The sequence below is a fragment of the Nansenia antarctica genome (assembly GCF_963989245.1).
Source record: "Nansenia antarctica genome assembly, chromosome: 17".
NCBI lineage: Eukaryota > Metazoa > Chordata > Actinopteri > Argentiniformes > Microstomatidae > Nansenia > Nansenia antarctica.
In genome coordinates, this window is record NC_137687.1 from 5,423,511 (window position 1) to 5,443,510 (window position 20,000).

General features: G+C 41.2%; 2 protein-coding genes across 2 annotated transcripts in view; one reads left to right on the top strand and one right to left on the bottom strand.

Annotated features, from left to right (window-relative positions):
• The window catches only part of LOC308172825 (coiled-coil domain-containing protein 150-like), a gene marked incomplete at its 5' end in the record, with an annotated part of 6,824 nt that extends 3 nt beyond the window's left edge, over positions 1–6,821 (top strand). The window contains 5 exons of the mRNA XM_080547773.1: positions 1–93; positions 3,001–3,132; positions 3,452–3,538; positions 4,143–4,316; positions 6,485–6,821. The exon at positions 1–93 is cut by the window's left edge and continues 3 nt beyond it. Of these exons, the coding sequence (XP_080403899.1) occupies positions 1–93; positions 3,001–3,132; positions 3,452–3,538; positions 4,143–4,316; positions 6,485–6,634 (636 nt within the window). The 3' untranslated portion in view covers positions 6,635–6,821. The remainder of the gene's footprint in view (positions 94–3,000; positions 3,133–3,451; positions 3,539–4,142; positions 4,317–6,484) is intronic.
• Positions 6,822–8,254: 1,433 nt separating this feature from the next.
• ecel1 (endothelin converting enzyme-like 1) overlaps positions 8,255–20,000 on the bottom strand; it is a gene marked incomplete at both ends in the record, with an annotated part of 24,849 nt that continues 13,103 nt past the window's right edge. The window contains 11 exons of the mRNA XM_080547186.1: positions 8,255–8,354; positions 9,404–9,480; positions 9,608–9,703; positions 9,890–9,955; positions 11,730–11,878; positions 11,982–12,049; positions 14,986–15,037; positions 15,674–15,732; positions 17,452–17,555; positions 17,913–17,987; positions 18,810–18,908. Of these exons, the coding sequence (XP_080403312.1) occupies positions 8,255–8,354; positions 9,404–9,480; positions 9,608–9,703; positions 9,890–9,955; positions 11,730–11,878; positions 11,982–12,049; positions 14,986–15,037; positions 15,674–15,732; positions 17,452–17,555; positions 17,913–17,987; positions 18,810–18,908 (945 nt within the window). The remainder of the gene's footprint in view (positions 8,355–9,403; positions 9,481–9,607; positions 9,704–9,889; positions 9,956–11,729; positions 11,879–11,981; positions 12,050–14,985; positions 15,038–15,673; positions 15,733–17,451; positions 17,556–17,912; positions 17,988–18,809; positions 18,909–20,000) is intronic.

Genomic DNA, 20,000 nt, shown 5'->3' on the forward strand with positions numbered 1-20,000 from the left:
GCCATGCGTCTGATTCTTAGAGAGTTGAGAGATTTCCGACAGGACAATAAGACCCAACTCGAGGATATCAAAGAGGAAATAGCGAAAGCAAACGTTAGACTGGACGAGGCTGAAGGGCGAATTGTGAAGGCTGAGGAGAGGATTCAGAACACAGAAGATATCATGGTTGAAATGCTAAAGCTGCAGGCTAAGACGGAAGCTAAGCTAAGTGATCTAGACGGCCGCTCCAGGCGTGATCATATCCGAATATCTAGAATCCCGGAAGGGGCAGAAAAGGATTCCTCAACGTTATTTTATTTTAAAAACTTAGAGGACAAAGGCTGCACGACAAAGCATCTACAAAGACACCACAGTAACAATTTGGATAACAGGGTGAAACAAGAAATTAAAGATATAAGGAATGAGAAATAGGTAATCAGGAAATACAAAAAAAACTGATACTATGGAGTAGGTGGGAAATCATTGAAACTGTTATCATATAGACTAAGAAAGCAACAAGCAGATAATGTAATTTACAAAATAAGGAACCCTGTTTCGGGAGCAATTGAGTGTAGGCTAGAGAAAATTCAACATAGTTTTGAAAAGTTTTATAAGACACTGTATTCCCAACCACAATTTGGATAACAACCTACAGACTCATCCCTTACCTCTCTTGATGTACCCCTGTCACAGATGAACAAAATTAAGACTTTGTAGCCGAAATACCAAGAGGATTTACACTCTTTTTTTTCGAGATTGAAGGCGAATAAATCCCAGGGCTCAGATGGTTTCACTGCTGAATGGTCCAGTTGGCTCCAACATTACTGAGGGCATTTAATTGGGTACTACAGAAAAAGGAAATGCCGCCCTCTTGGAGGGAAGCGATCATTTCTGTCAAAATTAATGGGGACCTATCTGAATCCTTCATTCTGGAACGCGGATCCAGCCAGGGATGTCCTGCCTCCCCTCTCCTGTTTGCCCTGTGTATTGAGCCTTTGAGCCAATGGATAAGGCAAAAATGTTGACATTAAGGGAATAGACATGGCAGCTGGTGAGCATAAACATGGTCTTTTTGCTGATGACGTCCTGGTATATCTAGCGCAGCCCCACACCGACAATCCCAAAACTGATGGGTTTATTAGAGGAATACGGGACACTTTCAGGTTACAAATTACATATTCAGAAGACCCAAGTACTTACATTGAATTATGATCCACCCAATGATATTAGAGGGAAATATAATCTGAAAGGGGATGCAGACTCAATAAAATACCTAGGCGTTAATCTGCCAAAAGATATCCCAAAATTATCTGATCTTAATTATGGCCCTTTGAATGTAAAACTAAAGTCGGATGTACTATGGTGATACTTCTGGAAGCAAGCAAAAAGGCTATCATAAGAAAATGGTTAAAGCCAGATACAGTGGATGAATGGATAGATATAATTCATGATATATATATCTAAAGGAAAAGATGTCGTTCTCTTTTAGAATTCAGTTAGAAAAATTCGGATCTGGACGAAATGGACGGGATATGTTAAACCTATACGGTCAGATTTTTGTTGAACTGTTAAAAGAACATGAGAGGGTGATGACATTTTGTTTATTTTACTTTAATCTTTTTCTACTCTAATCTTTGTGATATGTAAGGTGAAAGCTCCCCAAGTTCATTCGCTATTTTGTTTTACTTAATTTTTATTTATTTTTAAGGGAAAATACATTGTTTATAGGAAAGGAATCGATGGATATTTTCAAGTTCATGAGTATGTTTAGTCTAGTAGTGAAATGTGAATTACGGAAGAACTTGTTTTTTTTAAAAGAAAAGTGTTAATTGTGTTATGTTGATTGTAATAATGATTGTTAAAACAAATGACCAATAATAAAATATATATATATATATATATATAATTACGCATATGTATGTGTTACGCAGTGTTGCCACAGTTACTTTGAAAAAGTATTCTGATTACTGATTACTCCTTTAAAAAGTAATCTAGTTACTTTACTGATGACTTGATTTTAAAAGTAACTAAGTTAGATTACTAGTTACTTTTTTAGTTACTATTGGCAGCTGCCTAGGCACCCGACCCCCCCCCCCCCCCCCCGCAACATAAAAATGAAAACTGGTTTTGCCAAAACTCACTTTATTTTAACAGTAACTTAAATTACATAATTAAACTTTAAACAATAACTTAAAACAACAAAATAAAGAGTCTTTCTTTGCCTCACCCAACATAAATACTTGTTTTTAAACAATAAAATAAATATAATCTTTATTTAACAGTAACTAGCAAGGAGTGGTTTCACAAAACCTAAAACCTACCCTGACCATTCAGGCTTTTACCACAGGACAATATTTTCTTGCCAGCACAGAGTGTACAACGAACATTTATGTTCTTGTCATCCTTTGCTGACACAAACTCAAAATAATCCTTATATTTCCAGCTATTTAACGCATATCTCTGTTCTCGCTCCATTGTGTAGGCTACGCTTCTGTTTACACTGTGCAATCAGCGTGGTGATACACGTGAGCGATTCTGCTGCAACCTCGTGTTGAAAACGTGAGCACTGACGTCACTCCCCAAGACGCGAGAAAAGCAAACAAATGTTTGTTTACTATCGAACATTACAAAGAAATACTGCATTTAGCCTAAGTTATGAGGTAGTAACGCAATAGTAACGCACAGTCACTTGAATAAGTAACTTTAATCCGATTACTGATTTGGAAATAGTATCGCGTTAGAATACTCGTTACTGAAAAAAGTATTCAGATTAGAGTAACGCGTTACTTAGTAACGCGTTACCGGCATCACTGGTGTTACGGTACATGTGGGAATACGGTTCATGAGGGAAAACTAGGGTTAGGGTTAGGTGCTAGGGTGACTTGGTACATGCTGGCATGTCTAACCCTAACCCTAACCCTACCCCTAACCGTAACCCTAGCACCCTAGCACCTAACCCTAACCCTAGTTTTCCCACATGTACCGTAACATAGACATTAGGTATAATTTTCTTGTTGTCAGGGTCAGATGATCCAGCAGTTCCGTAGTGACACACTGTCCCTCCAGAGGGAGCTGCAGCATCTGTCCTGCAGCCGGGAGGGGGACCTGGAGGCAGAGAGGGAGCTGAGACACACCATGCAAGACAAGTGCCGGGTAAGCTGGGCTTAGTGGTTTGTGGTATGTCTGTCCTGGACTTTATTTAAATTATTTAAAATGTTCTTCATGACTACTAATCTATCTAAATGATGACCACTAGGAAAATGCTTATCAACATTGTTAGAAACTCCACTAGCATCCAACCGTTTATAGTGCTGGGGACTCATACTGTACATTTCTAACTTAAAACCTTGGGGTACTCAACATTTCACATTGCTGGCAAGTAGACTGTATACTGATCTAACTGAGCTATTCTTAACAACATGGTGCTCTCAAAGGGAAAGGTAAGAGGAAGTGGTTGTGTTTGTCCCTACAGAGGCTGGAGGAGAGCATCCAGAAGCTGCAGGAGGCCAAAGACGAGGCTGAGCAGAAACTGCAAGATGTCAGCCTGGAGTCACAGCAGGTAAGACGCCCGCCCTCCATGAGTCAGCTATTCTGCTCCCTCGTCGTCTGAACCTTTGATGTCAATGTGTATGAATTCATTCCTACCACTCTTATCTGTCCTCCATTCTCATCCTGTTTATTTAATGCGTAAATTGTCTTGATCATTATGCTACATTTATGTTATTTGTTTCAGGGTATATACAGGAATCTTGAGGTTAATTTCAATACCTTTCTAAGACTTTTTAAAGACCTTGTCAATATTTTTCCAGACCTCACCGCCACTTGGAGCTGTAACCGTTTACATCAGTGACACCTTTAACTTAACAGTTTTAGTTTGCAATAGACTAGACCACTATCATACAACAGAATTTCCGGTTCATCTTTGTTTTTTAATAAAACTAATAAATTCACGAACTTTTACTAAAAGTTTTTAGGACTCAAATTCTTTGGAAAGAGACTAATTCAGAAAAATACCAAAAAAATTCAAGACCTCATAAAACCGTAATAAGACTTTCTAATACTTATTAAGGGTCTTTCCCAAAATTGATTTATCAACTTTTAATACTTTTCAAGACACCGCGGATACCCTGTGTTTGCTTACCTACCATAACTCTCCTTCACAGATATGTGACAACCTGGAAGAGGCTCACAACTGGTTCCGCTCCCAGTTTGACAACCTGAAGAGTGGTGTGGAACAAAACAGGTGTCTTGGGGACGAACCACAAGAGAATGAACATCAAGCCACAGGGAGCAGTACTGGGGGTACACACACCTCCGTATCCAGAAATAACACAAAGGTGCTTTTCTTGTGAACAAGCTTCTCTCTTATCACATACACACATGATGCTATTCTAGTCCTATGCCTAGTCACTAGTCCTCTATGCTTTTAAGCAGTCTTTTTATTTTGGGGTTTGATGATACATTAACCACTCTCTCAATGTAAGTAATAATTACAACTATTCATTAATTGCAAATATTAACATGAAATATTTAAGTCTGCAGTCTTTTAAAAAGCTGTTTAGGCTGCCGATGGTCACAAACAAATGCTTTTAGCTCAGCGATGGAAACATCCACATCATGTATATGTTACGGTACATGTGGGAATACGGTACATGTGGGAAAACTAGGGTTAGGGTTAGGTGCTACGTCCACTTGGTACATGCTGGCATGTCTAACCCTAACCTTAACCCTAACCCTAACCCTAACCCTACCCCTAACCTTAACCCTAACCCTAGCACCCTAGCACCTAACCCTAACCCTAGTTTTCCCACATGTACCGTATTCCCACATGTACCGTAACATATACAAGTCGTATTAAGCTGAGGTAACTGACAGCAATTGCTCAGTGCTGCTGTAGGAGTTGGAGAGGACAAAGGAAACAGAGACTTCGGTACCAGTGAAAACACAGCGTGTTTATTCACTGTTTACATAGCATCGCCATGGCAACACACAACACTTTACTTAAATGCTACGTACTTCTTCCCCATACGTCACAACCTACAAATAGCTAAACACGTTGTCAAATGATTTGGGGGGCCAATATCTTTAGCTAGCTAAAGTAACTAGCTTACTATATTGTTTGTCTTAGCAGTTGATAAAAGAACAGGATTGTTCCTTCATCTGAAGCTACAATAACTGGGAAGATTCGTGACTGGGTGGCTACAGGCAGTCAAAATACTAGGCAAACGTGTGTGTGTGTGTGTGTGTGTGTGTGTGTGTGTGTGTGTGTGTGTGTGTGTGTAAGACACAAATAAACTTGGATTTTATGCATTTCAAGTGGCATCTTTGTAATCATGACGATGTAGATATGCCTAAGAATGCATTAACCATGTAGATTCCCAAAATAACAGCTGTATGTAAATTTGCTGCATGTAGGCTATTGCCAGGTTTGTTATGTCCAATTCATACCAGCTGCCCCGTTTGGCGAGACGTGCGATGCATTTTGGGGCAAGTTGAGTATGAAAAGTAAAAGCCTCACTCCTTATACTCTGAAATTCTAGCAAATCTTGTATACGGTACATCCAGGCATTTCTCACATACACACATTCCACATACTATGTAGTGGGAACGCACTACATACTCAAATCCATGTCATACATAGTATGAATAGTACGAGAGTATGCCATTTCGAACACACCCAGCGTCATAGTATGAATAGTACGAGAGTATGCCATTTCGAACACACCCAGGGTGTCAGCGTTTATTCACTGTTTACATAGCATCACCATGGTAACCCACATCACTTCCTTAAATGCTATGTACTTCCCCCATACGCCACAACCTTGTGACCAGTCTTAAAGTGCCCACACTCACACTCACAAAACACATAAGTGAGTTATGTACATACAATGTCCCTCAGTAGCATCCGCTACACTCAATGTGTCAATTCAACCAGCCAAAAGTACATCTACGGTTATGAGTTCTCTAGGTTTTATATTTGTGAATTACCCTCATGATTTGGTAAAACATTGCCCTTAGCATTTTTCGTAAATTTGTACATTTTGTAAATATCACTTTGATCAGATTGGTCATGAAAATGGCCCCTAGGTGTTTAATTGGATAATCTTTCCTCTTGTCAAAGGGTTCTGACTCACAAACAAGATTGCCCAGCAAGCTACTGTAGCTGGTACCCAGACAGGGGGTCACAGTGATGATGGTTACAGATCGTGACGTTAGAATTCTAAGGTTCTATCTCCATTTTTGTCAAAATGTAGTTTCTTACATAATCTGATCCATTAGGTGTTTAGTAATGCCTGTGTGGTGTTATTTTAAAAATGTTGACATTTTTGAGTTAGTAATTCCATAAAATACAGAGGTTCCATCTCACAAAACATAATGGGATGTAAAAACTTTGACGCTCGATATCTCTGAACTACCCTAAACGGAGATAGAACCTTATCATTCTAAGCTCACGAGATTGAATTGTATTTTGTTGAATTGTAAAATAACTCCTGTCCTGTTCCAGGCTCCACAGGACAGCAGGCCTACAGGACCAGAGTGGGAGAGATGGACCTCTACCATGCAACGCTGGGAGACCAAGAGAGAACTGGCGCGCATCGCAGGTGGACACAGACACCAACACACACACCAACTCACTGACACTGAAACAGTATAGACACACACACACACACTGGACAAAGGCACATAGAACTCAACTCACTCATCAACTCACGCAGTGATCCCATGTATTTATTAAAAACATTGAACACCAACAAATATGAGATAGCAGCTACATATACAGTAATATAGCAGCTGTACGCTGAGAACTGTGTGATGTCCATCTATCTCAAACTGTGCTTTATAAGCTGGTTTTGAACATCAGAGGGGAACATGCTTTTTTCATCATAAGAACTGTACAATCATAACTCTTTTCTTTGATATAATTTATACAAACATTGTTCATATTTTTAGTATGAGTAGATTATTTATACAAAATAAAATATTTTTCAATGGCACTGTGTACAAATGTATGTTGTTTTATCTGACTTGCTGGATTGACAATTGTGTAATGTTGTTTGCTTCCTGTGAACAATGGCATGTCAAATCATATCGATTATTCCATTACGTTGATTCTTGACATTCTGCGTTCATCAACAAAGAGGGTTCTGGAGTTAATCGGGTTGGAAGGGGCTCAGAGTGTAAGTGGTTGATTGGAAAGGCTCTTAAATGAGGTTGTCCAGTAGAGTGTAAACAGGTCAAGGGGTCCAGCGAAGAAATACGAAATAATCTTCATGCTAAAACATCCAAACCCAGTGATTAGCTACAGTAGGTGCTATGGGGTATTGTTATCTCGCAAATTATGGAATTGAGTATGTTTGGAAATCTTACTATGATGCCACGGAATGTCTGTTAGAGAAGGGATACATTTATAGGGGGGCCATCCATTATCACTATGGCCACACTCAGTCTGCTACAAATCCTGAGCAAGAAAAATCACGATGGATTCAACAGTCATAAAAAACTGATCTTCGAAACCTTACAAACACGCACATGGTAACACCATTCCAATGATGATGGTCCACGAAGCCAAGACCAGACAGAACAACAGTCAAGACAAACAGCATTTACCATAACAGTGATATCTCCGTTCAGCCACTGGAGGACAGCCTTGCAGCATAGTGTCCGTCGTCACCTCATAGAAAACACTTGGAAAAACATGGGCAGGCAAAATACTATCATGGCCATGGCCATTGCGATTCAGGCAGTATACCTTTAGTATCAATTCCCATAGGCTCTCCCTATAGGCCCTCCTGCTCAAACGGAGCCCTCTCCCTGTTCAAATGTTTTATTATTGATTTTTTCGTCTGATAGATTTCTCTTTTCTTTCTCATGTTCTGTAATTCAAATGGCCCAGATAACGACAGTCTTTCGATTACAACTGCCATTCGAGCAGTTTAAAAATGGATTGAAGTAACTGAAATAGCACAATTCAATGATCACAGATGATCACAAATCAATAGCTTAGGAACTAATACATGATATATCCTATGGAAATACAAAAATACATGATTTGAAAATAAATGCAAATTTAAACCTAGAAAAATATATAATCAAATGATATGTACATGAATAGGTTAACATTTGTCATGGTTTTAGCCTGATGCCATTTAGCTTGATGCAGGAGATATAATGCAGTCCCACGAAAGCGATGGAAATGAGAAACACAGAACAGTACTCTGAGACAAAGGGAGAGGAGGAGACTCAGAGAGGTCAAAGGTCAGTCACAGTTGAGGGGTCACCATACGGAGCACTTGTCAACAGGATGCATGGGGGAGCCTTTTGGACAGTGAAACACCCGAGCAAACTCATCAAACTGAGACACACTGCCAATCACCCTGCAGGGGGGCGGGGAAGAGAGAAAAAAACCATCCAATCAGAGAGGAGATATCGTGAATTATAAGGTTCTATTTCAATTTTTGTCACAATTGAGTTATTTACATAATCTGATCCATTAGGTGTTTATTAATGCCTGTGTGGTGTTATTTTAAAAATGTTGACATTTTTGAGTTAGTAATTCATAAAATACAATGGTTCCATCTCACAAAACATAATGGTATGTAAAAACTTTGATGCTCAATATCTCTGAACTGCCCTAAACGGAGATAGAACCTTATAATTCTAAGCTCACGATATGCAGATCTGGGGCCTCATTTATAAAAAAGTACTTGAACGTCATCTTTGACTTTCACGTAAGCACATTTTTCAAAACGGACGGACGTAAGCATTATTTATAAAACGGGTTGCGCTTGTTTAAAGTTGCGTACGTGCTTCCTTCTATAAATACCAACGCAGGTAAAATGAACGCAGGTGAATGAGGTTTGTATTAACGCCCTGTGATAGCGCTATAAAATAGGGTAGGCGTTCGTCTGGATGGCTGCGAACTCCCTTGGCGAACTCCCAGACACCGGAGAAAATCCAGTATAATTGCCGGGCAAGGTCCGTTGTGGAGCGCACTAGGCATGTTGAAGGGGAGATAGACAGCTCCGGAGGGATATAAAGGAAGACTGAAATACAAACTCATTTTCTCGGCTGATAACAACATTGTTAATTTTATTACGAGCCTTCGCATGAGGCAGTGCAGCTCACATGCCTGTAATAACTCTGCATAACCAGTAGGTAATGTACGTACGCAAGGTCAATACCCGACGTAGAGCTACGATCGTTTCCATGGTCAAATTTACTCACGTTGAAATTGTATAAATCACTACGTTGACGTGGTTTTCTACGTACGACACGGGTAAGATCAAATTTGATCCAAAGTACTTTCTATAAATGAGGCCCCTGGAATGGTTGTGTGTGTGTGTGTGAGTGTGTGTGTGTGTGTGTGTGTGTGTGTGTCTGGGCGTGTATGTGCGTGTGCATGTGCATGTGTGCACGTGTGTACCTGTAATGCTCAGGAGCGTGTTTGTCGGTCAGTAGCTGCAGGTAAATGGATTGAGACCGTCTCTTCATACACCAGTTCTGACAAGGGAGAGGGGAAGTAAGGTCAAAACCATAAAGATTAACGGTCCTACTAAATTCTTAACACCAAGAATGTCTAGAACACAAGAAACATCTGGTCTGGTCTGGTCAGAGATGTGCGCAGTACCTGTGCAAAGGCGATGAAGAGGAGCTGTTCATGAGTGTATTTGAGCCCAGGGAGAGGTCTTTCCGGGCCATGCTCTCTGATCCACTTCTGATACGCCTGGAGGGATGGACGGAGAGGATGGACAGACAGGTGGATGATTAAGTGAGGGAAAAATACACACGAGGAGATGGGTTCTGCTGGGGAAACCCGGCGAAAAATGTGTACTGTATATCTCCATATTAACAATGACTGACAGCCACACTGGAGCAAAGACAATACTGCATACAGTCAAATTTCACTCACGTAGTAAGACAGCTTCAGACCACCCATATCTGCTATATTCTCCCCCAGGGTCAGACGGCCGTTTACCTACACATAGAAACAAAGCATGACGTTAGAATTATAAGGTTCTGTCTCAATTTTTGTCAAAATTGAGTTTTTTACATAATCTGATCCATTAGGTGTTTATTAATGCCTGTGTGGTGTTATTTTTAAAATGTTGACATTTTTGAGTTAGTAATTAATAAAATACAAAGGTTCCATCTCACAGAACATAATGGAATGTAAAAACTTTGACGCTCAATATCTCTGAACTGCCCTAAACGGAGATAGAACCTTATCATTCTAAACGGAGATAGAACCTTATAATTCTAAGCTCACGAAAGGGAAAGATCACCACTTGAACTCTCTGACGGGCGTGTGTGTTTCATAACATAATTATGTGTCACGGCTTGGTGAAAAGGTCCGCATGTCGGGAATTGTGAAACCTCGCAATCGAGCCAAACAAGTCTTGTTTGTAAAAAGAAAATCACTAAATACCTACTGTTTGTTAGCAAACTTGGGTGGAGGGTAGTATTTGTATTTGTCTGGGGGGGGGGGGGGGGGGCGTATCCCCTTCGATAACCGGCATCTACTACCCCCCAGCACTGTGCCTCCTGAGACACCTGCTTCCCCTATACTGCGGTGTCTCCTAAGAGTTCTACTTCACCCCCGTGTACTGTTTCTCCTGTGTAAAATAAATAAATTCTTTCTTTCTTCTTCTATCACGACGACTGCCAATGGACTACCCCTGACCTGAGCTAGATTACTCTTCCTGCTATGACGAGTGAATTGATGATTCACTTGCATAGTCAAATGTATCGCTTTCGAGGCGTCTGCTAAACTCTGAAACTGAAGCCATGAGAATGTTACTCTCATGTACTTGTATAATAGGATGGCAAGGCAAGGCATGTTTATATGTACAGCACATTTCATACAACATGGGGGAGTGGTTGCCCTGGAGGAGTGGTTGGGGGTGGAGTTAACCAGCTATTGTTCCCACCCATTACCTGCCTGTGAAAAGTGGCTGTGAAAACTTTGAGGCTGAATTTCTCTGTTCGTTGATGTCGTTTTTTAATTTTATTTATTTCAATGTATGTACCCATCATTTGAAAGCTTACTGCCCTTTCATAAAACTGAAAAATAACCTTGACCTACTTGGTGACTTTCCATCAGACCCTGTCACATATTCTTAACACTAGAACAGCCGTGTCTATGTTACCTACTATAAGAGTTTAACACTAGAACAGCCGTGTCTATGTTACCTACTATAAGAGTTTAACACTAGAACAGCCGTGTCTATGTTACCTACTATAAGAGTTTAACACTAGAACAGCCATGTCTATGTTACCTACTATAAGAGTTTAACACTAGAACAGCCGTGTCTATGTTACCTACTATAAGAGTTTAACACTAGAACAGCCGTGTCTATGTTACCTACTATAAGAGTTTAACACTAGAACAGCCGTGTCTATGTTACCTACTATAAGAGTTTAACACTAGAACAGCCTCGTCTATGTTACCTACTATAAGAGTTTAACACTAGAACAGCCGTGTCTATGTTACCTACTATAAGAGTTTAACACTAGAACAGCCGTGTCTATGTTACCTACTATAAGAGTTTAACACTAGAACAGCCGTGTCTATGTTACCTACTATAAGAGTTTAACACTAGAACAGCCGTGTCTATGTTACCTACTATAAGAGTTTAACACTAGAACAGCCGTGTCTATGTTACCTACTATAAGAGTTTAACACTAGAACAGCCGTGTCTATGTTATCTACTATAAGAGTTTAAGTGTGTGCGTGTGCGCACGGCACCCACCCTCTGGCCATAGTCGGTGAAGTTGTCATACAGGTTGATGATGCACTCTGCCTTTTTCTGAAACTTCTTGTACGACTCCTCTGTCCACCACTGCTTCAGGTTGCCATGGCGATCGTACTGGCCCCCTACGGACATGAACGATTGCATCACTAAGATGAAGGGGGCAAGAGGGTGTGGTTAGGATGACCAATGATGGATTACTGCAGTCATGCACTGTATGTAGTTGGACGATCAGACAGAGAAGACTCTCACCCCAGTCATCATATCCATGCGTCAGCTCGTGACCAATAATGGCTCCTATTGCACCATAATTTAAAGACCTAGACAGGTAAGAGAGAGAGAGAGCTATCATAAACACATACATGTACAGTACCATACACAACACATTTATCAAACATAAACAACAGAAGCACAACAGTGTTTCCCAACCGAATGGTTTGGATTCAGAGAGGGTAAGTTGATCCCATATCTGAGCCCCAGGGGCGGATCCAAGGGGGGGCCTGAGATGGCAGCTGTCACCCCTGAAAATGGCCTTGCCCCCCCCTAGTTGCCACCGTATTTGTAGGCAATTCATATAAAAAGAATTTGGTGTTGAGAGTTCATTATATTTCTCTGTAGTTAGTCAACATCTTTAAAATTCACTTCCCCCCCCCTAAATAAAGAAAAACCCCACCCAACCCGGGGAATTTGAAACCCACCAGTTGCTCTATGTTTAAAAATCTCTACATCGTGACGTTAAAATTATAAGGTTCTATCTCCATTTTTGTCAAAATGTAGTTTTTTACATAATCTGATCCATTAGTGTTTAGTAATGCCTGTGTGGTGTTATTTTTAAAATGTTGACATTTTTGAGTTAGTAATTCATAAAATACAAAGGTTCCATCTCACAAAACATAATGGAATGTAAAAACGTTGACGCTCGATATCTCTGAACTGCCCTAAACGGAGATAGAACCTTATGATTATAAGCTCACGACATGATTGCATCACATGTTTAATTTGCCAAAGTCAATGTACGTCTCCTCATTCCACAATGGGCACTACTATTACATCTATAAATAACAAACATCAAAAAAGTAACGTAAGAGACAATGGAAGGGAGCATAATATCAACTGAAGTGTAGAGAATGGCAAAAAGTTGGCCGTAGCAAGCACGTTCATTGTTATCATAATGTCCACCCTCTAATAAGGTACCTATTCAAACAGGTGAAATCTTTGGGACGATTCGCTGGATAAGATTGCCTGATACCCGGAATGGTGCGGGTCAGGGTTTTCATTTGATTTAACGAACTCAGCCCGACCGCACCATTCTGGCTACATCAGGCAATCTATCAAGCGAATCGTCACAACGATTTCACCTGTTTGAATAGGTAGACTACCTCAATCAAGGGTTTTGTTGACGCTAATCTGTTGATCACTAAAATACTCACGGCTACTAAATCTTTATGTTACTAACTAAATGAATGAAGTGACAGACAGACAGCACCCCAGATGCACAGTCACAATCTGTCATCAATCTGTCATCAGAACACCATAGGCTTGATATCCAATACAACTACTACCGTTACAGTAGACTTGCCTGTATATACGAGCCGGAACATGAGCTGTGTTCCGTCTATGCAAGATTGCGGTCTTGCCAATGACCCAGTGCTGGATGCGAGTGCAGCTTTTCTACATTTAAGTTGATAGAAAATCACCTGTGCTGCACAATGACAAACGATAGGCTGACAAGTTTAGCTGTGCTCAGCATTGAAAGTGGAAGAGCAAAGGCACTAGGTTTAGATGCGTTCGTAAATAAAAACACTTTGCTGGTCAACACAACACCCACCGACTTAGGTCGGAAGATCTTAGATGAGGTGATGGTGTGTGGGACTGAGGGGTATTGGACAGTGTAAATATTATAATTCCAAACTAATTGTGGTGGGTGTATGGATGGGTGGGGTGTAGGATAGTTTCATGTAATGATTGTGTAAATATTGTAATTCCAACCTAATTGTGGGTGGGGGTTAGTGGATGTCACTAAGGGGTGTAGGATATTACATGTGTAATGATTGTGTATTATAATTCCAACCTATTCCAAACTGTGGGTGGGTGTCTGTTTTTGCTGTGAAATGATGGCTTAATTGTGTTTTTTTGTGTTAGAAAAATGTTCTTTGTTGCTTTATTGAGTATGTGCTTCGTTGGGTATGTGTGGGACTGAGGGGTATTGGATAGTGTAAATATTATAATTCCAAACTAATAATGGGTTTGTGAATGAGTGGGGTAGTGGTGTGGGGCTAGACATAGTTAAGTTATTATGTGTAATAACTATTGTAGGATAGTTAAGTTATTATGTGTAATAGTAGTGTATTAAGTATATTTCAAAAGTAATTGTGGTCGGGTGAATGGGCGGTGCGGGGCTAAGGGGCATCGGATAGTTAAAACTTAAATGATGGTATATGTTTGACCCCCCCCCCCCCGCCCCCCACTGCCTCGCCCGAGAAATAATTTGCCACCCCTCTGCATGCAGCCCCATTTAAAAACATCCAAGAACCGCCACTGTCTGAGCCTAATGGAAGTCACAGTGGGCTTCTAGCACATGCCTATATAATAGCCTGCAGTTCCAACCCCTATCCTAAGGGAGGCAGTAGAGTGACACATATATATATCATCCTATCAGTATGAAGTCCCAAGCAAAGAGAAAGAGAGTGCATGCGGCCACCTCTCCTTGACCCTGCGTGAGTGCATACTCTAACTGCAGTCCATGCAGATGGAGACTGATGAGAGAGACAGCTCTGGGCTCACTTGGCTAGGTTCTGAAAATGACTTTCTGACAGCTCGGTCGATACGCTGCCCACAGTTGCTCTCTAAAACAGAATAAACTAACTGGCTGATTGAGGCTTCATTACATCGGCCCTGATAGAAGCTTGAGTTTATGGGAGGTAAGGACCACTGCAGTAATAACTTCTTGGGAATAGCACACATATAATAGCACGCACACATATAATATGATATTCTATATTCATCGGTATGCACGGTTGGAGGTCGTTAGGCATCACTCTTAATGAATTAAGTATAATGGAATACAATGAATGAACAATGGCTAATGTGTTCAGTTCAGAGCATACAGTTTTGCCGGGGTTAGTTAAGAGCAATAATGAAACGGATCGCGTTGATAATGATGGTGTTTGTCTCGAGACATCGAACCAGAGCCAAGTCTTCAGGACTCAGACAGGGTTACATAGTTCACCTATACTAGAGCTGGGCTTGTACTCACTGTGGAAACTCTGGATCGTACAGCGTCGGCTGAAGGATACCGGCGGGAAAGACTTGAAGGGAAAAGGACAGAAGCAGAATACAAGATGAAGAGAGGGAGGGAGTAAACATTGGAGGCAGTGATATTAAAGAACAGAGAGAAACAAAGAGAGAGAGAGAGAGAATGGGAGGGGGGGGGGGGGGGTAAAAAATGATCTCTCGGGGCTGATGACTGTGTTTGTCTGGCTCTGTCTGTCCTCTACTGCCAGCTCTCTAACTCAGCATTGATTTTTCTGCGAGGGAGATTTAATCCACGAGGCAGACATAGATGCCAATAGCAGCCGAGACTGGAGAGAGTGAGGTGAGGGGGGGAGATGACGAACAGCTAGATGTGCTCAATGTTTGCACCTGGCTTTTTATGGGGAATAAATCTAGACGGTATATAGTACCCCCAAAAAATGGTAACAAGAAGAAAAAAAGACATTAAGGTAAATGAACGAAAACCTATTTTTGCAGTAAATAATTTGAAAAAAAAAAAACAGAAGGTGGATTAAATGGGTGTAACTAATGGTTCCATGGCTGACAGCTGAGAGGGTAGTAGGAGAGAGGGCTTGTGTGTTCTCTGGGATGTCGAGGTGTACTAGTGTATATTGAGGTGTGTTCTCTGGGATGTAGAGGTGTACTTGTGTATATTGAGGTCAGATACTCACCCATTTGGTTCTTGTTGGGTAGGTAGTAGGCATTAAGGGCCTGAGGGGGAAGAAGCCACCTGAGGAGGAGGAGACAAAACAAGTGCAAAACAAGATGTTTAACGAGATACATCTCTCTCTCTCTCTCTCTCTCTCTCTCTCTCTCTCTCTCTCTCTCTCTCTCTCTCTCTCTCTCCCCATCTCTCTCTCTTTCACTCACTCACTCACACACACACACAAACACACACACACACACACACACACACACACACACACACACAGACAGACACACACACACCAACAACAAAAGACCCAATAAACATTCACAGCAAGACGTCGTTAACAGTGACTTAGTATGAGTATGGGATAGCAGCTCACATATTTTGTTCAAATCAAAACCTTGAGAACTATTCAATATGTAGTCCAATACTGGCAGTTCCTGTCTGCATATGAAAACAACGCGATGAAAACACACGATTCATCATAATCCCTTTAAAAATCAGACCCATTGATTTGGAGGAAATGCCCCAAATTAATAACTTTGCAATTTCTGAGATGCCCTCTGTTCTATAGCGAAAAGACAGATGGCCCTGTGGACAGCGGAGGGATAGAGATTGTGAGACAAATGGGGGGCGAGAGAGAGGAGGACATGTTTTTTCAGCAGAGAGGAGGAGTGAGTGATGAAAGGTAGCACATTTGTGATAAAGAAGGAATACATGATTTGGTAGGGCAGGCTTTGCAGGGTGACGTATGCCTTTAGTACACAAGATCAGTTTTGAATACTGATAGTGAAAGTTTTTCCCAAAACTATACTGAAGACTGTACAGAAAACTAAATGTAAAATGTTAATAGCTGCATGGCCTGGGGTGGTCTAGTGGTCTAGCACCGCGGTCTACAGTGCACACATATGCCCATGTCGGCATGGGTTAGAATCTGGCTCATACCCTGCTGACATGCCCTCTCTCCCTTCAACATTAGACAACGATGCAGAAAACATAGTTTTGGAAATATATCTGTTGAAGTCAATGAAATCAATGGTTAGGTAACACTAGATAACAGGCCAGGAATCACAACACAAACTAGCTAGTCAAGCCAAAATACTGCAAAGCAATGGATTTGGTGAGTAATCCCCACTGCTACCTAATTAACTACTTACTACTTTACATTGTTAGCAGGCTCACAAAACAAGCTGTGTTAGTTGACTAGCGATGTGTCATTGAATTTCAACAACGGAACAGTGGAAATGTATTCACATTTTTCGAAAGAAAAGTCTGATCATTACATCCGACCCCGATATGCGGACCAAAGCATTAGAACGTGACACATTTGAATTCTGACACTGACCCGGTGCTGAATTCTGACACTGACCCACTGACACAAAGTGTCTTACAAGAGGTTATACATTTGAATCCCAAATGAGGACAAAATCTAAAAGTGAATACAATGAATTCAAATGTAAAATGTAATCCTGATTGCTAAACGTAATCATGATTGTTAAAGGTGCCATCATATCATGGGGTACTGGTAGCCGAGGTGGTCATCAGAAGGTTATGAGTTCAAATCCCACCTGAGAACACCACCTCTAGTGTGCCCTTGAGTTTAGGGCACTTAGCCCTAAACGACTCCAGGAAGACTGTCCCTGTAATCTCTCATTGTAAATTGCTTCGGATAAAAGTGTCTGCTAAATGGTTAAAATGTCCATTAAAAAAAAGGTTCAGATAATTCTAGAATTCAGAAATGAGAACAGATCAAAATGTTCTTTGCCCATGGAGAAGGATCTGTTCAAAGGGTTCACTCACGCATTCTTGTCCACCTGCTTGTGAATCTTCTTGACAGACATCTTGATGTTGAACTTGATGCTGTTCAGAATGTTCTTGAAATAGATCTTCTCATCCACATCAAACTGATCAAAGAAGAGAGATGGAGAGAAAGAGAGGGTGAAAGACAAGGAGAGAAAGTGAGTGGTAAAAAAGATGTAAGAAAGAGAGAGAGAGAGAGAGAGAGAAAGTAAGGAAAAATGTGGGATAACAGGTGTAGAGTAAGGTAAGGTAAGGTAAGGTAACGTTTATTTATATAGCACAAAATGTACAACGACAAGAGCCGCCCAAAGTGCTTAACAGATCAAATATCAAGAGAAAAACAAGATAAAAGAGATAAAATACAAGATTAGAGAAAACTGATAAAATAGAAAAATACACTAAAAGCAAGGTGCAGTACAAATAAAAGTGCAAAGAGTGCAGTGTCGGGAAAGAGGTCTCACCCCATACTCCTGGTCTATGAGCTCTGGCTTCAGCAGGAAGTCTGGGTAGCCTGTCATCACCATCATGTTCTGCAGCTGAGAGAGAGAGAAAAGAGAGAGAGAGAGAAGAGAGAGAGAGGTGTGTGTAAGAGTGAGAAGATGAGAGGTGGGAGAAAGGAGGAAAGAGAGGGAACCAGAGAAAAAGGACGCAGGAAGGGGAGAAAGATAGAGGGTTGACTAACTACTGTAACCAGTGCACATATCATTCCTAACCAGTGGTGTAGTCTAGGTGATACGCAGGACTACGCCGTATACCCACTAGGAAAGGCCAAGGATTTCCATATACCCACTTAAAAATGTGTGAGGATACGTAACGGCGTTTTGTGACCGAACTTTCACTTTCATTCTTAAAATTCACCCTGTCTGTGTTACGAAGCACTTGACTTTTGGGACCATTGGGACTGACAATAGCATCATATACCATCAACGGGGGGAGATGCGACATGAAATATGTCAAAATGCAGCACTATCATGCACAGATCAGACTTATAACATGTAATGTTAGATATATAACGCTGGACAGGGAGCACAGATTTATCCTTATGAACGATATGAGGCTGGGAGGGAAAAATCACAGTATACCCACTAGAGAAAACTAGACTACACCACTGTTCCTAACCCACATAAACATGACCAGCTAATCACACAGACCGTTATGATAGGATTACACTGGAGCTCTTTTCTTTCAGCGAGTCTTTCTAACAGGATTATGACTACAGCTTTTAAAAGCATTAGAGTGGATTGGTCTAATATGGAATCTAAACCAGTATTAAAGTGATCCGGATTCAAGAGATTCCCAGATATTAATGGTAAAAAATGCTTGATGTATCATGTTTGAGATGTTTTGGGTGTTGAGACCTTGGCCCTGGCCGCCTCCTTGGTTGTTTCGTCCATCCAGTCCAACTCTTGCAGCCGGAGATCCAGCGAGTGCTTTATGTCCTCTACCAGCTCCTGTACCTGAGGGAAAGGAGGAGCAGAAGGGGTCTGAGAATCCAATGCTACATTCCAAATCCACCCCTACTTCCTACCCCCTCTTGAACACATAACCCTCTACCCCTGTTATAGATTTGAACAGGTTCGAGTGAACATTAAGCATTATGGATGGCAACCTATTTGGGAAATGTTGACTGATTAAGCATATTCAATATACATGAACCAAACACCTTGGGGTAGGAGCTAGGCTAGGGGATTTAGACTTGGGCACTTGAGAGAGAAGGACCAGGGAGAGGTGATGTAGGGCGAAACACTAGAACAGCCATGCCTTTTTTACCTACTAAAAGAGCCGCCTTGGGGGTCAAATCACCCCCTCTTTACAATGCGAAGCTGCTATTTACACACAACGACCACTAGTTGGCCGCTTGTAAATTGGCCTGCTTCCTACACAGAAAAAACGGCAAAATAGCTTTATACTAGCTTATCCTGATGTGATTTTGAAAATGTAAGGATACTGGGTGGTAGAACGCACATATCTAGGAAAAGTCATGAAAGGAGGGTCCTGAAATTTGATCGAGTGCAAAGATATAAAAAATGTCTTTACTCACAGGGGTCAAATGACCCCCTCATGGCTGTTCTAGTGTTAAGCATTATGGCAACCTATTGGGGAAATGTTGACTGATAAGTATATTCAATATACATGAACCAAACAACCTTGGGGTGGTAGGAGCTAGGGGATTTAGACTTGGGCACTTGAGAGAGAAGGACCAGGGAGAGGTGATGTAGGGCTTAACTACAGAGTACAGGGTCACAGGGGTAGAGGAATCCCACTGGGTGTTCCGTATCACAGTGAACGAACATAAGACAGAGACAACGTCATAGAGCATGACAGAAACAGAGGGGGGGATGAAGTGTCTATTGATATTTCAACCCCCCGATTTCAGCGGATGAATCCAAAACAACCACAAAACCCTTTACGAAAATAAAGTGAAAGAGGAAAACAAAACAAGGGAACCAAAGGAACCCGATGAGCCGAGACAGAGAGAGAGAGAGAGAGAGAAACAGAGAGAGAGAGAGAGAGAGACAGAGAGAGAGAGAGAGACAGAGAGAGAGACA